At 43.2% G+C, this 20365-nt stretch overlaps 2 protein-coding genes across 9 annotated transcripts in view; one reads left to right on the forward strand and one right to left on the reverse strand.

Annotated features, from left to right (window-relative positions):
• LOC107145002 (adhesion G protein-coupled receptor E2-like) overlaps positions 1 to 20365 on the reverse strand; it is a 452375-nt gene that overhangs the window by 412474 nt on the left and 19536 nt on the right. The window contains exons 20-25 of one of the 8 annotated variants that reach the window (XM_048795121.1): positions 18941 to 19176; positions 18642 to 18708; positions 17973 to 18064; positions 17017 to 17185; positions 16824 to 16934; positions 13312 to 14518 (exon numbers count right to left, since the gene is read on the reverse strand). The exons of the other annotated variants lie outside the window; for them this stretch is intronic. Coding sequence (XP_048651078.1) covers positions 14510 to 14518; positions 16824 to 16934; positions 17017 to 17185; positions 17973 to 18064; positions 18642 to 18708; positions 18941 to 19176 — 684 coding nt within the window. The 3' untranslated portion in view covers positions 13312 to 14509. Of the gene's footprint in view, positions 1 to 13311; positions 14519 to 16823; positions 16935 to 17016; positions 17186 to 17972; positions 18065 to 18641; positions 18709 to 18940; positions 19177 to 20365 lie in introns of those variants that run through there. 8 annotated transcript variants of the gene reach the window in all.
• Positions 1005 to 2180, forward strand: LOC107145284 (olfactory receptor 7A10-like). Its single transcript, XM_015489163.2, has one exon. The coding sequence runs from the start codon at positions 1006 to 1008 to the stop codon at positions 1933 to 1935; it is 930 nt and encodes a 309-aa protein (XP_015344649.1). The 5' UTR covers position 1005; the 3' UTR covers positions 1936 to 2180.

Genomic DNA, 20365 nt, shown 5'->3' on the forward strand with positions numbered 1-20365 from the left:
GGTTCTCAGTCACAAATGATATTTATGCTCCAGGGGACATTGAGCAGTGTCCAGACACATTTTCTGCTGTCAAAAAGGAAGGGGTCATAACTATGTTATTTGAAATGTTCACATACACTGGACTTCATTTCTGGTTCATTCAACCAGGGATAACTGAGTGTTTATCACCCGCTAGATGTCATGGGAACAGTATCAGTTATATTCTAGTGTGAAATGTCTTGATCAAATTAATTATTATTTTTTCATGTGATATTTTCTGCATGTGTATAATATGATTTTCAGTTCTTTAATCTTCTTTTTTATTTTAGTTTGGAAAACCATGAAAAAGAAGCCCCAGGGGTGGGGTGTTTGTTAGTGTAGAGTGCCTACATGAACAGAAAATGTGCAAAATTACACCTAGCATCTCTCTCTCTCTCTCTCTCAAAAAGCACCTCCTGTTTACTTTCTCCGGTGCTATGTTCTTTTGTTTTCTTGGGCTCCTTGAACTTATGTTTATGATATCTTGATTTCTTTTTTGAATAGCAATGTTAAGGTATAATTAATACTCAAAGGACCACATACATTTAAAATGTACAATATGAGGTGCATATGAAAATAGAAATACCCATATGCAAATATAGGCCATTTCCCCAGCAAAAAGAAAAAACAGACCTCTGATTTGTCTATCTACATATGCTCTTTTCCCATCATTGGGATGTAGGAGCTTTTGTTGCTGAGGCCTGGGCACTGCCTGGAATGTGGCCAGCACTCCCCAAGTGCTCTTCCATGGTAAGAAGTCGTTTCTACTTAAACAGGTACTGCATGAGCTCTTGGGGAGAAGACTTAGAGTGAGATAGGGATTCCTAAATAGTAATGGTACCAGGGAAGCCCTAGGATAACGAGACCCAGAAACAAGAGAAAAAAGTTTTTATTGGAAAATAAAAATTGTAACAATTATATCTGTAGTGTCTATATATGTGAAGAATAGTCATGTATTTATTCTTTTTCTGGTAGTGACACCCCCTCATGGAACCAAAAAACAATACAAGAATTTCAGAATTCCTTCTGCTGGGATTTTCAGAGGACCCAGAACTGCAGCCCCTCATCTTTGGGCTTTTCCTGTCCATGTACCTGGTCACTGTGCTGGGGAACCTGCTCATCATCCTGGCCTCCATCTCAGACTCCCACCTGCACACACCTATGTACTTCTTCCTCTCCAACCTGTCCTTTGTGGACGTCTGCTTCACCTCCACCACCATCCCCAAGATGCTGATGAACATCCAGACACAGAGCAAGGCCATTACCTATGCAGGCTGCATCACCCAGATGTGCTTTTTCTTCATTTTTGTAGAGTTGGACAACTTCCTCCTGACTGTGATGGCCTATGACAGGTATGTGGCCATCTGCCACCCACTGCAGTACTCTGTCATCATGAATCCTAGGCTCTGTGGATTTCTGGTTCTGGTGTGCTGGATCCTGAGTGTCTTGCATGCCTTGTTGCAAAGCTTAATGGTCTTGAGACTGTCCTTCTGCAAAGACATAAACATCCCCCACTTTTTCTGTGAACTTAACCAGATGGTTCAACTTGCCTGCTCTGACACCTTTCTTAATGATTTGGTGAGGTATCTTGTAACTGTGTTGCTGGGAGGTGGACCCATCGCTGGCATCCTGTACTCCTACTCCAAGATCATGTCTTCTATCCATGCAATCTCATCTGCTCAGGGCAGGTACAAAGCCTTCTCCACCTGTGCGTCTCACCTCTCTGTGGTCTCCTTATTTTATGGCACAGGCTTTGGTGTGTACCTCAGTTCTGCTGCAGCCCAGAGCTTACCCTCCAGTGCAACAGCCTCTGTGATGTACACCGTGGTCACCCCCATGCTGAACCCCTTCATCTACAGTCTGAGGAATAAGGATGTGAAGGGAGCCCTGTTAAGGCTCTCTGGAGGGAAATTATGAAAGATTCTTGTCCTGGGGTTCAGGAGCACATGCCCAGGACTGCAGGCAGCAAAGCCTCAGAGCCAGAGTTGTGGATCTTTGATCTGATTGTGAATGTGACACCCTTTCATTCAGTTTACCTCCTGGAGGTCACATGACTCTGGTTTTGACCTCTGTGCAATGTAACCAGCTCTCTTTACCCAGCTTCTTGTTTTCTCTGACATGCAACAGGTTTTGCACTTTGTCCACTCACCTTTTCTTCCAAACAGGAAACATTTATGTCACAGAGAGACAAAGTTTCTTACAAACGATTTCTTCCCACCTGACATATCTTGTATTGATTTAGGATCTTTTTTGTTTCATTCTTAAAATAGTCATGTCTTTTACTACGTTCATGGGCACCTGAGAACAATTTTGCAATTTGTACTTGAGCAAAATCTGAGGCCACAGTTTCTCTGTTTTGCATTACTGTTCCTGTGTATGTCAGCATTTTAACTACTTTTCTTGAACATTTGTCTTTAGTATGCTAATGTATTTTGTTACAAGTTATTAAGGTCTTAGAATTCAACAGTAAATGGATAAAGAAAATATGGTATATACATTTGATGGAGTTTATTCAGCCACAGAGAGAAATTAAATCATGGACTTTGCTGGTAAGTGGATGGACCTGGAGAACATGGTTCTAAATAAAACAAGCCAGGCTCAGAACATCAAGGGTCAAACATTCTCTCTCACATGTGGAAGCTAGAGAGAAATGAGGAATAAAAAGGGAATCTCATGAAACTAGAAGGGAGAACAGTGGCGTCAAGGAAGGAGATGGAGGGGGAGGGAGGAGGGATGGGGAAAGGGGGGACTGTAGAGTGAAATAGACCCCAATGTGTCACATACACACATGGACACACTGCAGCGAGTTCCAGCTTCATGTTTATGTGTAAAGTGCCAACTAAAAACATGATCAATAAATAGATAAAAACCAGTGGAATACAGGAAGGGGAATAGGGGAGGAAGGAGAGCAGGGAAAGGGGAAGTCCTGGGGACTGAGTTGGAGCATATTACATTCTGTGTGTGTGAGTATGTCAAAATGAGCACCACTGTAATATATATCACTCTAATGTACTAATATAATGTAGAACTATAATGTATGAATAAATCATTAAAATGGAAAAGAATAATTTATTTTTTAATGTAACATATTCAAAGTTTCTTTGGGTTAGTTTATAGACATCTTGAGGAGATAATTATTCTGCCTAGTAAAATATCTTTTTCAGAATTATATTAGTTGTCATTTAAGAGCCCTTGTATGGAATTCTTGGCTGGAAATGGTGGTGCACACCTTTATTCCTAGTGACTTGGAGGCTGATGCTGGACGGTGGCAGTTTTGAGACCATCCTGGGCAAGTTAGGGAGACCCTGGCTCAAAATAAATAAATAAATGAATAAATAGATAAATATATGGTAAAGTCGTGTAGCTCACGGATAGGTCACTTCTGGCTTCACTCCCCAGTAATACAAGAGAATATATAATAATAACAGATAAAAGGAATCATTACAGTCTCTAGAGTGAGTGGATACATTTCCTTTCAGAATAACATACAAAGACAATTTGGGAGGAGAGGATGTAAAACTAGTCATACCAGACTCCACAGAGCTTCACAATCTTGCTACTCCAAGTTAGGTCCATGGACCGGGACCTTCAGAACCAGGATTACTCTGGATCTTTTTTCTGTTATTATTATATATTCTCTTGTATTACTGGGGAGTAATGCCAGAAGTGACCTATCAGTGAGCTACACGACTTTACCATGTATTTATTTACCATGTATTGCTGAAATAGAGAGTTTCAGGATACCCATAACCCCAAAATTTACACTTGAAATCACATCCCTGGTAATTCTTCTACATAATGAAGTTGGTTGAGAATTCATTTTGATCACCTTCTCACTACTGAAATTTTGGGGCAATGTCGTTATTTGTGTTGGGAGCTATCCTGGTTGGTTAGTACACCCTGCACACATTGCCAATATCCCTAAGAGAAAAATATATGTAGTTAGTTGAATTCAAGATGCCCATATTTTGAGAAGTGGAAGCAATATGTCAGAATTGAAAGGAAGGTCCCATCTCTCCTTAATGTGATATCACATGTCAGCCCAGTTTCTTCAGTGGAGATGGAGTTCACAATAGTGTCACTACACAAAATAGACTTCATGGAATACAGTTTAGTAAACATGAAATTGCACAATTCTCATCAGGTGCTAATCTCGGGTTATGGTGCAAAGTAAAGAACTAAGTTCATTTGTTCTTAATAAATATTTCAAAAATAAAGACTGAATAGGAGCTCCTAAAGTATGTTAAAACTATAAATTTTGTATTTTTGTGGTTGTACATGATGTGGAATTACCCTGGTTGTGTATTCAAATACAAGGACAGGAAATTTATTTCCAGTTAATTCTACTGTCCTTCCTATTCCCCTCTCCCTCCTTTCCTTTCATTACACTTTGTCTAATCCAGTGGACTTCCATTCTTCCCCTCCCCACCACCAACCACAAAATAGGATCCTAATTAGAATAAATTATACTCCATGAATGTATAATATGCCAAAATACATTCTACTGTCATGTATATCTAAGAAGAACAAATAAAATAAAAATGTAAAAAACCTACAAATTTCCTGATTCTTTGGGAAAGGACCATGAAGGCAAGAAGTTTAATGTCCAAGGCCTTATACCATGGGAACATAATGCTCACCCTTGGTAAAGAGGGCATGATTATTTTCTGGGGGTATTCCAGGAGGCTGGACCTCTGGAAGACAGCAGATGAATCCATGGAGGAACAATAAAAACTAGGTTTACTGGACTATAAATGGGTCTCCTGGGAACAGAGAATCAGCAGGAAGAATTTCTTGTTTTTCCAGGCCAGTGTCCCTCAGAACAAGAGGGAAATTAGCCTAATGAGCAGATATAGGGAGCTGTGGCTCTCTGCTCTTATGTGGTCCCTCAGTGCACAGCCCTGTGCTGGACAGGACGTGGTGGTGTCCTTTGAGGTCTTCAGTCTTCCCAGAAGTCTAGTCCTTCCTGCTGTGTTTTCTGGGGACAGAGCTTCAGTCACCATCAAGTCTACCCAGGCAGGACCTTGAACTTCCACAGAGAAACCTTCCTCCCAGAGCTGGTCTCCACGTGAGTCTGAGAGCTCAGTGGACACTGAAGGAGAGCAGCAGAGAGAATGGAGCCCACGATACTTTAGCTGAGGTCAGTGGAGAGCCAGGCTGAGCCAGCCAGGAGCTGGGCTGCTGTGGCCACTTGCTGTCCTGATGGATGATTTATTTACAGGCTGCATTGATTCATAACACTTAGCTGAGAAGTGAATGTTGCACTGGTTAACACAGGGTTCTCTGCTGACCATTAAGTGGTGCTTATAGTGGCTGAAGAGAAGATGGGAGGGAGGTGTCCAGAGCTTCCAGAGAAAGAACAGAGACCCAAGAATCTTTGCAATGAAGGGAGTAGAGGAACAGGCTTCAACTGTGGAGGTACAAGAAGTCAGATTAGGGATTTTTAAAAATGTGTTTGCTTACAATAATATTATGTTTGTGTATTGTTGGCAAGAATCCATATTAATTATCTTACAAGCATTATCTTGCAACAGAAGTTCATGGAAACACTTCTGATAGTATTGTCTCTCCCTTTGATATTCACATGGAAAAGCATTATGTCACAGCTGAGTATAGATGTGCCTAAGAGCCTTACTTTGCAATATCTGTGAGGCTGCACATTTGTGAGGGTTGGTAGCCAGTTACCTCTGTATTGCAAACTGTCTCCCTGGAGGCGCAGGTGCATTTTTCCAATTTTCTTATGCATTCTTATAAAGTATTGGAGTGCCCCCACCCCAAACTCCCTGTTTGCCTTTTAGTTTATTTGTTTCAGGTGTGTATAGAGATATTCGTGGGGAATGTGTGAAAATTTATGAACTTTGTGTAGTCCAATCTGTCAGTTGGATTATGTTCCCACTTTATTTCTGAAAGAGTCCAGCAGTTGGTATTCTTTACTTCTGAATTCTTGCTTCACAGTTCTTGTGCATCTCTGGTGCTGGTGGGTCGTGTTTCACATTTCTGTTGTTGCTTATTGTGACCCTTAGCTTTTTGTGATTAGGTACATTTCTCAGAGAGGCGTTGGCTTCAGCCCTCCCTGGGAAGGCATTCCAGCTTCCTTCCCATTTGATTAAAGCTCATCCTATCTATATTGTGTGTATTAGGATACGCTTACCTTTATATAAAACCAATTCAGAATTTCAGTATTGTTACTGTGCATTGTAGAGGATTTCCTTCGTATTTTAATATTTATGAGTTTTTGGCAGTTTATTCTTGAGTTAGGAACCCGGGTTGATATAATTAAATCATTAATATTTCATAATTTTTCTTTTTGATTTTCATTCAATTTAGTTTCCATCAGTGTGAGCTGTATGCTTGTACTGAATAGTGACATGAGTCCCATTAATATGCACAATTTGTATATACAAATAAAAATGAAAAAATTAACAAATTAAATGGTGAAACGTAGAATGTGTGCTCAGTAGAGGGGAGGAAGTGTGGAGGAGAGTCAGGAGGAGGTTGTTGGTGGGCACCAACACACACTTACATAAGAGCCATAAATCCTGATGTTCACAGGACAGTGACTACAGCTCATCATATTCTGTATTTTTATAGCCATAATTTTATATTTGTAGGAAAAACATAAAATTACTTCAAAACTGTAGACCATCTTTTAATTATATATTCTTATAAAGAATTAGAAGAGAGAAATTAGAAGTTTCCCAACACTGCAAATTGATAAATATTGAAGGAGAAGGAAATGCTGATTATTCTGATTTGAACATTGCACATTGAATACCTATACTGATTTCTCACACTGTACCCTGTCCAGGTATTGTGTATCAATTTGGGCTAAAGTTCAATTGTAGAGAGCATGGCTAGCATACACAAGGCCTTGGGCTTGAAATCCAGCCCTGCCAAAGAAAACAAAAACCAAAACATAATGATAAATTGATGTCTGGGTATTAAATAAACTTTAAAAATAGAAATAAAACCCATAATCTCATGCCTTATAGAAAAAAACACTATACTTATCTACTTCTATCTATGCTGCCATTCTCTGTTCTATAAATTCTCAGGCTATTTTAAAGCTTTTCTTTCTATATTATGCATACATACATGCTCTTATACTTTTATGCAAACACATGAGTACAATCCTAGGCATATTATAAATGTTCTCTGCATTGGCGCAGTATTCTTTTCTAGTTTATTCCCCCTAACCTTCTCACTCCATAATTCCTGTGGACTTCCTGCAGACAACTAACTCCATACAGTTTAAGTATTTCATAGGATACACAGTATTTCATAATGGTATTGTGCTACTCGTACTTTCTATGACTTTCATATTTGTTCTCAGTAATTCACTATTATATCAATATTGCCTAAATATGTTGCTATTGTTAAATTCAAACAAGTGCTTCTCAGCCAGTGTTGAGTTCATCTATGTTCTATGACCATCACCCTGGCATATCTGAGTCCCAGTGCCCTGCCTTGAGGTTGGCACACATGCACACACATCACACTGTCATTCCTGTGGCCTCTGACCTTCACACCACACTGTTAGACTCCTAGTGTATACAATGCAAGCTGGCCAGATCAAATTATCTTTCTCCTCATGTAGAAATGGCAGCCAGAATGTTCATTTTGTAAGCCTCCCCTGGACAAATAAACACAGGGCAAATACTGTTACATTGTGCTAGATTACACCCTGCATTTAAAGAAACACACATATGGAGAAAGATGTCAATAGACAGGAAAGTAGTGGGATGAAATGGACACGGGGTGGGAGGGGTGAGGTAATCAGCTCAGGGTCCCTGAGAGACCAACAGGAGGAAACCGGTCCCTTGGTTCCAGCTGCATTTCAGCCCAGGGTCTGTCTCCTGGGTGCCCAGCAAAATAAGAAAGGAGCAGAAATAAACACATCCAAAGTGAAAAACAGAGATGTTTTTATGGTTTCAAAGTGATAAAGAAATGATCCAAAGATAAAATGATGAAGGAGGATAAATTAACAATTCACAAAAGGTTCCATGAAAGTACAACAGAATCTTGTCATGGTTTTATATGATACAGGACCTCTTGGTTTTCCTGTGCCTCTTCCAGGTCTCCTTGACCAGTTGGTTTTGACCTCTTCCTCACTTCTCTCATGTGGCATCTCTTCTTTGTTATTCTTCAGGTTTGGATGTTATTTTTTTTTTAACAAAGCCCACAGGTGCACTCTGGCCCTGGTTCTGGCCTTCAGCCAACCAGCAGAGGTCTCCCCAGCTGTTCTCCACAAACCCATGCACATGTCATGACAGTCCTGTCCTTTTGTTCCTTCCCATGGCTGGGGCATTGTGTTAGAACACATTTATCTCTCTGTTCTCAGTCTATGATCTGATAAAACCAGATACAGGTGAGCAGAGACTTCATCTGCTTTGTTCACCTTTGTATTTTCCCAAAGGTAAAGAAGTCCATCTGCAATTACTAGAGAAAAATATAAGAAAGTAGTAAGTTAGGAAATCCAAAATTGCAAGGAGAATGCATCCACAGTCCATAGAATTTCTTCCAAGCAACAGGGTTCAACAAATTGAACAAAGGTCTGGGAGATCCAGAGGCAGACAGAGCAGCCAGACGTCCTCATGATGCTACTGTGGCCTCCCCATGGAGGCGAATATTTGTCCTCTGCTTTGTCTCTCCATGATTAAAAGCTTCCAGGATTCTCAAATATGTCTCTGACCTGTCCCTGGTTTTGGGACCAGGGATCCCCCTGTCCTTTATGTCCCAGTGAGGAGGCTGGGATTCTGTTCATTAGTGAAAGAACTTAGCTGTGTCCCTCAGGATTCAGGCATGAATTTCTAGAACCTCAAGGACTTTGGGATGTCAGTCTACATCTGGATCATGGTAGGGCATGGTCATCCCACGCTGGGCATCTTCTTTCCCACAAGCAGGAGATGAACTAGGCAAACCCAGTATGTTGTTCCCCTGGGAGCAAAGAGAGGAGCTGTGGAGTCCTGAGAGAGGTGTCTTCCCAGAGACCTGTTTAGGTGAGTTCAGGCAGACCTGGTGAGCACCAGCTCGAGGAGGCAAAAGGGGCATGAGAGTTGGAAATTGTCAACAGGGGACATTCTCAGTGCCTTGAATGAGAGGGATGTTAGGTTGAGCTCCTTTAGAAAATCAACCTTTCCTTTTTAACTTTAATACTTTCCTCTGATTTGATAGAAATATTTGTCCCTCCTCCTGTTCATATTTACTATTTTTATGCATGTATTTATCCATACCTCCCCACTGTACATTCTTGCTAATATTTCCCTTCAATGTCAGTCCTAGTCTTCATGGAATCTTTTCTCAGCAAATTGTCTATGATTCTTATCCCTTGTTCTGTGATTACATAACTATGCACATAGTCAAATGACTTCAGTAATTTTTCTTGGCTCTCTGATACATTCTTCCTCTTTGCAATAGTCTTCCTATGCTTGGGATCAGTATTAAAAAAATCCACACTAGCATAGTTATGCTTTTTGGTCATCTCGATCCCAAGTTTCTTTATCAAACTTTTAATTCTTTTACTCCCTAATTCATTTCAGAACCTCCACTTCAACCCTAAGAATCAATTCCTAGACAAGATATTTCTGTGCGGATTTTTTCCATTGACACAAAACAGATAAGATTCGCAAGGGGTTACTCTTGGATCTCTATAGTAGGACAAGTCTGTGGTTGCCATAGGGTAGAAAATCTGCCTAAGAGCTGAGAGAGAGATTGGTGGCAAAAGTTGCTTTCCCAGGAGGAATCATTTTTTTCTTAAGTCAGTGAATGTCATAAGTTGGAGAAAACTTTAAATGTAGATTAAGACTTGTGTCTTGGTGCCAGGGTGAAAAGGATAGCACATGGACTTAGCATTGGAGAGACCCTGGGTTCCATCCCCAGCACTGGAAAGAAACACTTGTATCTTCACAGAGTGTTCTTCAGTAATCATTTTCACAGATTGCATGCAGGTATTGGGTGTTCAAAACTTAATTTTGCTTAAACAATTCAAAAATCCTCTGATCTAAGAAGCCCCAGGAAAGTAATGAAAAGAGCTCTGGTGGAGAGTGTCCACCCTGCGCTTCTCGAGGGAACTCTCAGTAGATGTAGGACTGACTTTCTCCTGAATTCAGCGCTCATGGGGAACACAATCTCTGAGTGTGATAAAGCTTTGTCTTCACATTTTCCTTAACCGACAGGAGCAACCACAGCCTGGAGAAGATCTCTATGAATATAATGAGCCAGGGAAACTCTTTAGTACTATTGAAACAATATTACAGGCAATTTCTGCTGGAGAGGACCCCCATGAATGTCAAGAGAGCAGGAAGTCCTTCTTCCAGAACACTCACCTAATCACACCTGAAAAAATCCACAGCATGGATAAGACATATGCATGTGACCAGTGTGAAAAGTCCTTCCGCTACAGCTCTGACCTTCTCAGGCATGAGAAGACTCATACTGCAGAGAAATTCTTCCAGTGCCAAGAATGTGGACAGGCCTTCAAGTATTCCTCGAATCTGTGGAGACACCTGAGAACTCACACTGGAGAGAAGCCCTTTGAATGCAGTCAGTGTGGGAAAACCTTCACCAGGAACTTCAACCTGATTCTGCACCAGAGAAACCACTCAGGAGAGAAGCCCTATGCATGCAAGGACTGTGGGAAAGCCTTCAACCAGCCCTCATCTCTCCGGAGCCACGTGAGAACTCACACTGGAGAGAAGCCCTTCACGTGCAGCCAGTGTGGGAAAGCCTTCAGGGAACACTCGTCGTTGAAGACACACCTGCGGACCCACACCAGAGAGAAACCCTATGAGTGCACCCAGTGTGGGAAGCCCTTCAGGACCAGCACACACCTGAATGTGCACAAGAGAATCCACATGGTGGGGAAGCTGTATGAGTGTGCGACCTGCGGTCAGGTCTTGGGTCGTCTGTCCACCCTCAAGAGTCACATGCGGACTTACACTGGAGAGAAGCCCTACCAGTGCCAGGAGTGTGGACGAGCCTTTAGTGAGCCCTCGTCCCTCAGGAAACACGTGATGACTCACAGTGGCAAGAAGCCCTATGTGTGCCAGGAGTGTGGGCGAGCCTTCGGCCAGTCTTCACACCTCATTATGCATGTGAGGACCCACACCTCGGGGAGACCCTACCAATGCAATCAGTGTGAGAAAGCCTTCAGGCACAGCTCCTCACTTGCCATGCACAAAAGGACCCACGGTGTCAGAGAGAACATCAGGAAAGGTGGCTTGCCTTTGTCATCGTCTCACTCCTACAGTGGCCCCTCATCTGTTAGCTGAGGGTGTGTGGAAGTGTAGACATTTGGGTTGTTCTCAGAATACTTGTTAGCATGTGTCTCATGTTTTCACATCCAGCAGATGAAACCAGCCCTGTCCTGTTTATTTCTTGTTACATGAAAAGAATGTATTTCTTACTAACATAAGACATTGTTTATGAAGAAAGAATAGGAGAGAATGGGGTGCTTTTATTTATTTAACTCGAGTACAAATCCCTAACTGACACAAACATCGTGTCCGTTTATATAAACACTTCTTGGGTGGTTGAAATCAATGTATTAAGTTCTACAGTAGCCCGCTGGATCAAGCATATTATTTGTGTAAACACACACTTATAAATATTGATTTCTGATCAGTCATTTCCTGAGAGAGGTATGGTATACTCCCCACGATGGTGATGGAGAACTGAATAATTCCATCAGTTTTTAAGTATATGTGTATATTTTGAAGCAATGGAATTAAAGAAAGCTTTTCACATTTTGTGCATTTCCAGTGAGCCATTACTTTTATAAACTGACCATTTTCCCTTAAGGGTGGCCATTCAGGCCTCCACCCTGCGACAGCCACTCACCCTTAGAGCTTGCTGTTAATAGACTACAGCCTCTGCCGGAGGTGCTGCAGCTCTTGGTCTCCTCAGTGATGCCTTGAGGTGGGTCCTGTGTTCATCCCCATCAAACGTGGAAGCTGGGGCTCAGCAAGTTGAGGGGAGTACTCGAGGCCACTGGGTAAGGGACGGGGAGAGATTTTCTCCATGGTGCTCTGACTCAGCATGGTGTCCATTTGTGTGTCTTCTCACTGTGTTTTTTTATGTTTTATAATACTGTTATTTGAGGGATGATTTACACCAAAGTTCATAAGTCTTAGTGTGAACCTTGATGAGTTTTGTGTGTGTCTACACTGGCTACTACCCCATCAAAAAGTAAATACTTCATCTCTGCAGAAGTTTCCCTTGGACACCACCCCAGTCTGTAAGCCCTGTCCCCAGAGGTCACCACTGCTCTGACTTCTACCACCATAAGTTCTCACTTCCTGTTCATGGAAATTGAACCATACAGAGCCCTCTTCAGTTGTTTTTTCCACTGTATGCATCCTATATTCACGTGGCACCCCTCAATACCATGTCAGTGAGGGTGATCCATGTTGCGTGGTAACAGTGGCTGGTGCTGCCTTTTAGGGGCTTGAGCTCTTCTGTCAACAGCGCTTCTCCTGGGCCTGTGCAGCTGTGAACTGCCTCAGCGTCTCTGCCTCCATATTATGTCCACCCCCTTTGCTGCCCCGACCACTGATGAGACTGTTTCTGCTCCACTCTGCATGTAGGTGTGTTCATCTTTTAAGGAATGTTTTCCCCAAACTAACAGCACAAATCTGATTTATCTGAAACCTCCCTAATCTCTCTCTTCCCCCTTCAAGGCTGATGATACCAAGATAAGGATAACTAAGACATTTTCAGGATTTACAGGAGCTCCATGATCAACAGGTGGCCAGTGTGGGGCTATTGGAGAGATGTCTAGAAGTCTGGTCACCTGTCATTTCCTATCCTAACTCCCCTTCTTTCCCCCTTTCCTGAAGATTGAAAGGAGCTCAAGTGTCTGCTGAGTTAAGGCAGTCTTTCAGGTTGCTAGTCCACCATCAGCTCAGTTTTGTTGACTTACCAAGTAAATGATTTTCCCTCACCCCAACAACTCCCTTGATTCATTGGGCCCTTTTCAAGCAGGGCAGTAAACAGACTTGGGTTTGGTGGGAAATGTAAGATTTCCATGTTTGATGTCCTTTTCACTGATTATTGTAACAGTATAATTAAAGAATTCCAAAGAAACAACTCTATCATTTTATTTATGCTAACCTGCCTGTGTATTTCCTAACCTCTTTCTTACCCAGTGCTTTGTGATGTTGTGGTGAACAGAGGCATGATGATCCTTGAGACCCTTTAGCTATTTTTTCCTATTGCAAAAGTGATCTATCCCATTGCCTAAAGGCTTAAATAATGTCAAAAGCAAAAATTCATTCAATAACTCATGACCCAGAGATAAACATTTTGCATTTGGAAAAATATGTATCTGCATTTTATTTACAAAATTGGGAGGATGAACATATTTAATGGATTTTATTTAAGGCAAAAATTCTGATTTAAATTATTTTAGGAATGAAAACAAAATTATTACTAATGTAGCACAGAGCATGGGGTTGGGTTCTTTCTCTCTTAAATTTAAAGAAAATACTTCTATGGATACAAGAGTGAGATCAAAGTAACAGGATTTATCAGACTAATGGAAAGCAGAGCTCCCCAAGAGGGAGGGGTCCCAGAGAGGGACACTGAAGTGTGGCTATTGTCTAGGGGTTTATATAGATCTAGAGGGTTAAGGAAGTCAACCCCCTGCCCACTCCTGGGCATGGCACGCAGTGTCCATGCAGCATTCAGTCCGGTCAAAATGTCCATCAGGCATTTTTTCTTCCTTGGAGAGGCAAGGACCAGAATCACATAGGTCCTGATTTAAAAATAACCTTTTTGTAAGTTTCTTAGCAAATATCTGCAGGTGCTGTTTGTACTCACTGCCCAGGAAGTGACCCAGGCCCATCTCCCTGTCAGCTCAGTCTTATCTCCTCCTCCTGATTTCACTAACACATCTGTCATGACATTATCTGGGGATCTATTTTCTTGGCAATTTGGCCATGACTTCACCACTATGAAAGATTTAAGTGGAATACGGCATTCTTGGGAGCCTTCCACTTCCTGAAAAATCCAAATCCCACATAGGGCCTGCCATCTTCCTTGCAGACACCACAATATTTCCATACAAACCTTTTATGTTTTCTTTTCTTCTTCTTTTTTGTTAAAATGTTTAAAGCACATTCAAGTCCTTTTAAATGTTTTGGATGTGAGCATCCTGGGAGGCTGGTTTTCTTGCTTCTAGAATTTTTGCATGGAAGAGGCCTCATAGGAAGGGGGGCAGTAGAAGAACGTTTAACAGAGAAACTGAGGAATTGGGGTGCAGATGGCATCTGGATGTTGAGTTCGGTCAGCACCATGTCAGGCATGGACACATTTCAGGTTCTGCAGGAGTTGAATGCCAATCATGACCTCCAAGAATCCCTTCAGATGGCCATCACCATGGATTTCTTGAAACACACAGCACAGAGCTTTGTCCTATCCTGATGGCTCAAAAGTGACCCAGTGGCAATTCAGATTATCCATAGGGAAGGAGGCTGTAGCTCAGACGGTCTTTCTAATCAGTCTGGAATGGTAATTATTTAAAAATGACATATAAGATTGTAGAAAAGTAACTTACAAGTTCCATTTAAAAAAGGAAAGAAGAAATTTGTTATATAAATAGATTTTAGTTGCTTGGTTTAAAAAAAGGATTATGAGATTATGGATAAGTTAAATTGCCTTATTACAGTAACCATTTTATTTTCTGTATGTATCCTATATTCACGTGGCACACCTCAAATATACACAGGGAATTTTTAAATTATGTCTGTTAAATCTGTTGTGCCTGGGGGATGACCACTGGCAGATCTTAGCCACCATCCTGCTCCCTAGTTTTTGAAATGTTTAGTCAGCAAATAATAATCATATATGTCTATGGGGTTTAATCTCTCTCTCTCTCTCTCTCTCTCTCTCTCTCTCACACACACACACACACACACACACACTTCAAATGAAGATTTCAATCACAAAATTGTCTTGCCTGATGGATTTCTTAGGGCTTGACCAACAGGCTACATTGGATTTAATTTTGCTGATTTTGGTCTTTCTCAGAAGTCTCATCTTCCTACATCTCCTAACCCTTAAGTTACAGAAGATAAGAGCAGGTAAATGTGCTGCAAAACACACAAAAAATGTATCTTTCAAAAGATGGATCTGAACCAGGTATAGTGGTCCCTGCCTGTAATCCCAGCAGCTTGAGAGGCTGAGGCAGGTGGATCATGAGCTCAAAGCCGTTCTCAGCAACAGTGAGGCAGTAAGCAACTCAGTGAGACCCTGTCTCTAAATAAAATACAGTGTGGGGGTGGGATGTGGGTGAGTGGTGGAGTGCCCCTGAGTTCAATCCCTGGTACCTCTCTGCCAAAAAAAAAAAAAAAAAAGATGGATCTGATCTCCCCACTCTAGGGTGTGTGTTGGCTTCTGACCAAGAACACGAAGAAAATTAAGGAAAGGCTGCCATTGTTATCTATTGCCCATCACCTACTATTAAAGGAAAGAGTGTTGAATTCTCTCTTTCCATATCTTCCCCGTCCCCAGGGAGTTTTTTATTCCTGCATCTGTGGAAGCTCAGCACACTCCTACTGATTTAGATGGGCAACCTCACTGGAGCCTTATGAATGCTGTGCTTCAGAAAATTATTCAGAACTGATTACAAGACAAATGTTTTGTTTTTTTAAAATGAGCCAATGAAGGGATTCCAAAAGGAGAGGAAGATACTCCAACAACTCAAACCCTGGAGATGCCCAGTTTAAGGAGACACTGGAAGATAAAATGTCGTCAGGGAACCAACACAGCGGTCCAGTGCCCAAGATGGTAGAAACACCTGAATTTCCCCATCTGATGGCTTCCTATTTTTTCGACAAAAATTTGACATTTCTTTCCCTCAATGTGTATGTCATTCCTAGGGCTCTGGTGGAGGGAGGGGGTGGTGAATCTATTCAATTATCTACAACATGAAGCAGATTTTGACGGCTTGAGAGAGAAAGCCAACCTACGTAATTGGTGTGATAGACAAAATAATGACCCACTGATGTCCACACCCTAATCCCAAAGCCTGTGAGTGTCACCATGCCTGGAAAAGGAACTTCTCAAGTAGGATATGTTAAAGATTAAAAAATCCAATTTTACATTAAATCTATTTAGATGGCACATATTAATGGTATAATGGGATGTTTTCTTGCCTGTCTACAGTGTGTTTACATCACACTATCTCCTCTAACATGCATTAGTTATTTGTGGTAAAATCTCAAAATCCTTTCTTCTGGCTTTTAAGGAAATGTGGTGCTGGGATGGAGCCCGGGGCCTTGCACTTGCCAGGCAAGGGGCTCCCACTGAGTGGCCCCCAGCCCCTCAGAGCTGTTGGAAAGGCACAGTGCACTTTGTGGTCTAGTGACCTACTGTGCACCACACCACAGAGCTTCTTTCTCCTGACACTAACTTAGTACCCACTGATCACGCTTTTCCCACGCCCTCCTCCCCAGCCTCTGGGAACCACTGTTCTGCTCTTTGTTTCTATGAGATCAATGTTTGCTTTTCAGCATCAGTGAGATCATGCATGTTAAGCATCTTGAGATGAGAAAATCCTGGATTGTCCAGGTGAGCCTAAGGTCATCACCAGGGTCTTTAGGAGACTCAGATAAGGGTAGAGACACAAAGATAATAAGAGGGAAGGAGGTGGGTGGGAGGGAGGGAGAGAGAATCATGTAAGGTCAGTGGACAGGCAGGCATGATGGTGGAGTCCATGAGGCAGGGGAAGCATGGTCTGTGGACAGGAGGAGAAAATCCTGCCAATACCAGGGAACGTGTGCTCTGGGAGCAGGGAGTGACCCTACCGTGCTGGGTCTGGAGGTGTCGGACACAGCCTTGCTAGACAGAGTGTAGGACTCAGATTCAGTTGTCCATTTCCTGATCCTCTTGAGACATGTCCTGTACTGCTCCTGGACCTGCAGAGGCAACCCACGCTTTGGGTCAGCTCACAAAGAGGGGTGCGGGTGGGAGGCATGGGTGGGAGCTGGGCAGGGGTACCTGTTGGCTGAGGAGGCAGTACACCAGGAAGATGAAGACGCCCTGCAGGCTGTTGACGATGGTGAAGAGGTAGGCCATGACGGGGGCCAGGGAGCCCACCTGCAGGACACCCAGACACCAGGTGCAGCCCAAGATGAAGAGATGAGCCATTGCTTTAAATGTCAGCACCCTAGGTTGGGGGAGAATGGAGGCTTATAATGCACCCACAACAAAATCAGGCTATTAACCTCTCCACCCATGGATGCACCTACTATTCCCTGTAAGCGATTTATTTGACTGAACTCTGATGTTTATTCTCAATGATACCCGACAGTAGAAATGTCATTTTGGGTCCAGGATAGCTTTTTGTCTTGGACCCAGGACAGTGATAATTCATAAGCTTACTTCAAAGAGTGTTACGATGTTCCATGAAGATCCCTAATTTCATTAATCCAACATTACTGAGGATGCCCCGTGCTAGGGCTTGGACATAAAAAATCACAAAGAGAAGCTGGGGGCAGGGGTGCACACCTGTTGCCCCAGCTACTCAGGAGGCTGAGGCAAGAGGATTAGTTGAGCCCAGGAATTGGAGGCCAGCCTGGGAAACGTACTGAGATCGTATCTCAGAAAACAAACACAGGACAAAATTTCTGTTTTCACTAATTGTATGCTCTGTTCAAGTGTCTAATACAACTAAATGATGATATGCAAAAATTTGAAAGGTTAATCAGAGGAACTCAGAAGAAAGAGCATGAATTTTACACAAGATGCTGAGTGAAGGAACAACCTTGCCCCTGGAGGACTGAACTGGAGTAAGCAGCAGAGCCCTGAGTCTGAGATGGCAGCCATAGAAGCGCAGCTGCATTTGTTAATTGTGGGCCACTCAGAAGCTCCAGAGGAGGGACATGAGGGGCTGTTCAGGCACATGGCTCTGCTCTTTGGCATCACTGTCATCTATGACCCCTGGTCCATCTCACCTCGTGTTCTGGAGGGTGGACACATCTCTGTTGATGGAGGACAGCTTGCTCTTCACAATACAGAGGGTCATCAGGAAGAAAACCATATTGACCTTCAAGAAACCACAGAAGCAAAAGAAAGACAGCACCATGAATCTGACATAATTTTCCTGTGTACATATATGACAACATCACCATGAATCCCACCATCATGTACATTCACGAGAATGGGTTCCTAACTAGATAAGGTATATTCCATGCTTGTGTAATTGTATCAGAATGGATTTTACCTTCTCGTATAACTAAAACGAATCCCCCAAAAGAAACTGCAGGAGGTTTATTAATATTTTCATTTCTCTTTTGCAGTCCTGGGGAGGGAACCCAGACCCTAGTGCATGCCAGGCAAGCTCTCTGCCCTTGAGCTACACCCCCATCCCCCACAGCAAAGTTTTACTGAATAAAAATTTAAATCTGTTATCTCTCCATTCTAACCCTTGCAGCATCAATTCTACACCGGAGTGGGTTTTAGTATTTGACAATAGTGTTAGAATTTGTAGATGTAGACATCTTGGAAAACTCAATGCAACCCATAACAATCCAGGTATATTCCTGTTCTGTCACCATCCTTAATATCCTGCTCTTCTAGTAACCCTCAGATGGACAGGAAGGAACTCTGATGACATTACTCACGGAAGAGATGGCACAGACGGGTCCAAGGAAGCCCCACATAAACCCCTGCTCTGGACGGAGCCAGCAGCTGAGCAAGAGAGAGAACAACATCACTTTGCTGTGTTCATGTAGGACTCCATGACCAGAGTCACTCCACACTACACACAACCACAAGGACAGGAAGCCAGACTCCCTGTAAGTGTGATATGTCACAGTACACTCTACTGCTTAAGCTCTGAAATACTCAAAAGGCTACTTTGGCTCAAGTGAAGGCCGTGGACATGCTCGAGAGGAGAAGGACAAGTGGGGTCCGCATTTACCGAGCAGGGGTGCCATACAGGTGAGGTCTGGCTGCTGCAGACACGGCCACGATGGCGGCCGGGACCCCGTAGCCCACAGGGAACATGAGCCTCCTCATGAGCCTGTTTCTGCTGGAGGAACTGAGCACAGTCAGGTTCCGTGCGGTGAGGAAGAGGAACAGCCCCTCCAGCAGCATCCAGGTGAAGGAGGCCAGGTAGAGGTAGTGCAGGGCGCCCGCGGTGACTGCGCACAGCACCTGGGGAGGAGAGAGACCCAGGGGCACAATCAGTGTCTGGGTGTGGCCTGGGATGCTGCCTGAGCCCTGTGGTGGGGGATTGTGCTGTGCACCAGGCGCTGCACTGTGGTGCTTAGCCACTGGCTGCATTTGTGCTCCTATAGATCACAGCAGAGCTGGAAAGGGCCTGCTGCCCAGTGACGTCACAACCTCCCAGGGCTGCCCAGTGGAGTTCCTCATGCAGTAGTGGTGACGTCACAACCTCCCAGTGCTGCCCTAAGTCATTCCTCATGCCTTAATGATGACATGATAATGTCCCAGTCCTGCCCTGGGGAGTTCCTCATGCAGTAGTGTTGATGTCACAGCCTCCCAATGGTGCCCTGAGGTGTTCCTCATGCACTAGTGGTGACGTCACAGCCTCCCAGCTCTGCCCTGCAGCGTTCCTCATGCAGTAGTGGGGATGCTCTTGTGCACAAACCCGCTGTGCTGCTGGTTACTGAACAGCAGGGCCACACAATGACAGGCAGGACCTAATACTTACTAATGCCAACCAATGGTCATGTGGCGGCTTATGCATTTACTACACTATGCTTTTCACATTATTTTAGAAGTGACTGTAGTTCACAGGGTTTAGTATCTTCTCTCCAAATGGTGCTGATCCGGGGAACAGCTGAGGGCGCACACTGAATGACAGTATCAGTAGCTGGATATTCACCCATCCCTGGGCTCTTAAGAGAAAGAAGCTCATTAAGTAATTCCTTGAATCAAAGCAGAGAAGATAATCAACCCAGAAGGTGGGAAGACCTACAAGCAGCAGGAAAGAGCAAGGGAGCAAACCACACAGCCCACAGCACTCCAACAACTGACTCTGTAGGAGCTACAGCAGAGGAAATGTTGGAGAAGAATTTAGAAAGCTCCTAGTTAAAATGTTGGAAGAGCTAAAAAAGATGTAAGGAATGAACCTCGAGAAGATACAGGAAGTGGAGGATCATTTCAATCAAGCCAGATTCTAAAAATGAACGAAATAGGAATTTTGAAAATGAAGGACTTGATAAACCAAATTAAAAATTCAGTAGAACCTCCTGTTTCTCCTCGTAAAAAATGTCTGCTGTAAAACGGGGTGCCCTGTGACGCCAGCCAGTCACCTCCATCTTGTCTCCTGATTGAATCAGGAGGCCACGTCCCGTGATTGACGGATGCCATCTAGTAT

The sequence above is a fragment of the Marmota marmota genome, unplaced genomic scaffold (genome assembly GCF_001458135.2).
Source record: "Marmota marmota marmota unplaced genomic scaffold, marMar, whole genome shotgun sequence".
Classification (NCBI taxonomy): Eukaryota; Metazoa; Chordata; class Mammalia; order Rodentia; family Sciuridae; genus Marmota; species Marmota marmota.

Bases quoted from the DNA above. Each gene is read 5' to 3' on its own strand.
- LOC107145284 (XM_015489163.2), top strand. From the start codon at position 1,006: ATGGAACCAAAAAACAATACAAGAATTTCAGAATTCCTTCTGCTGGGA.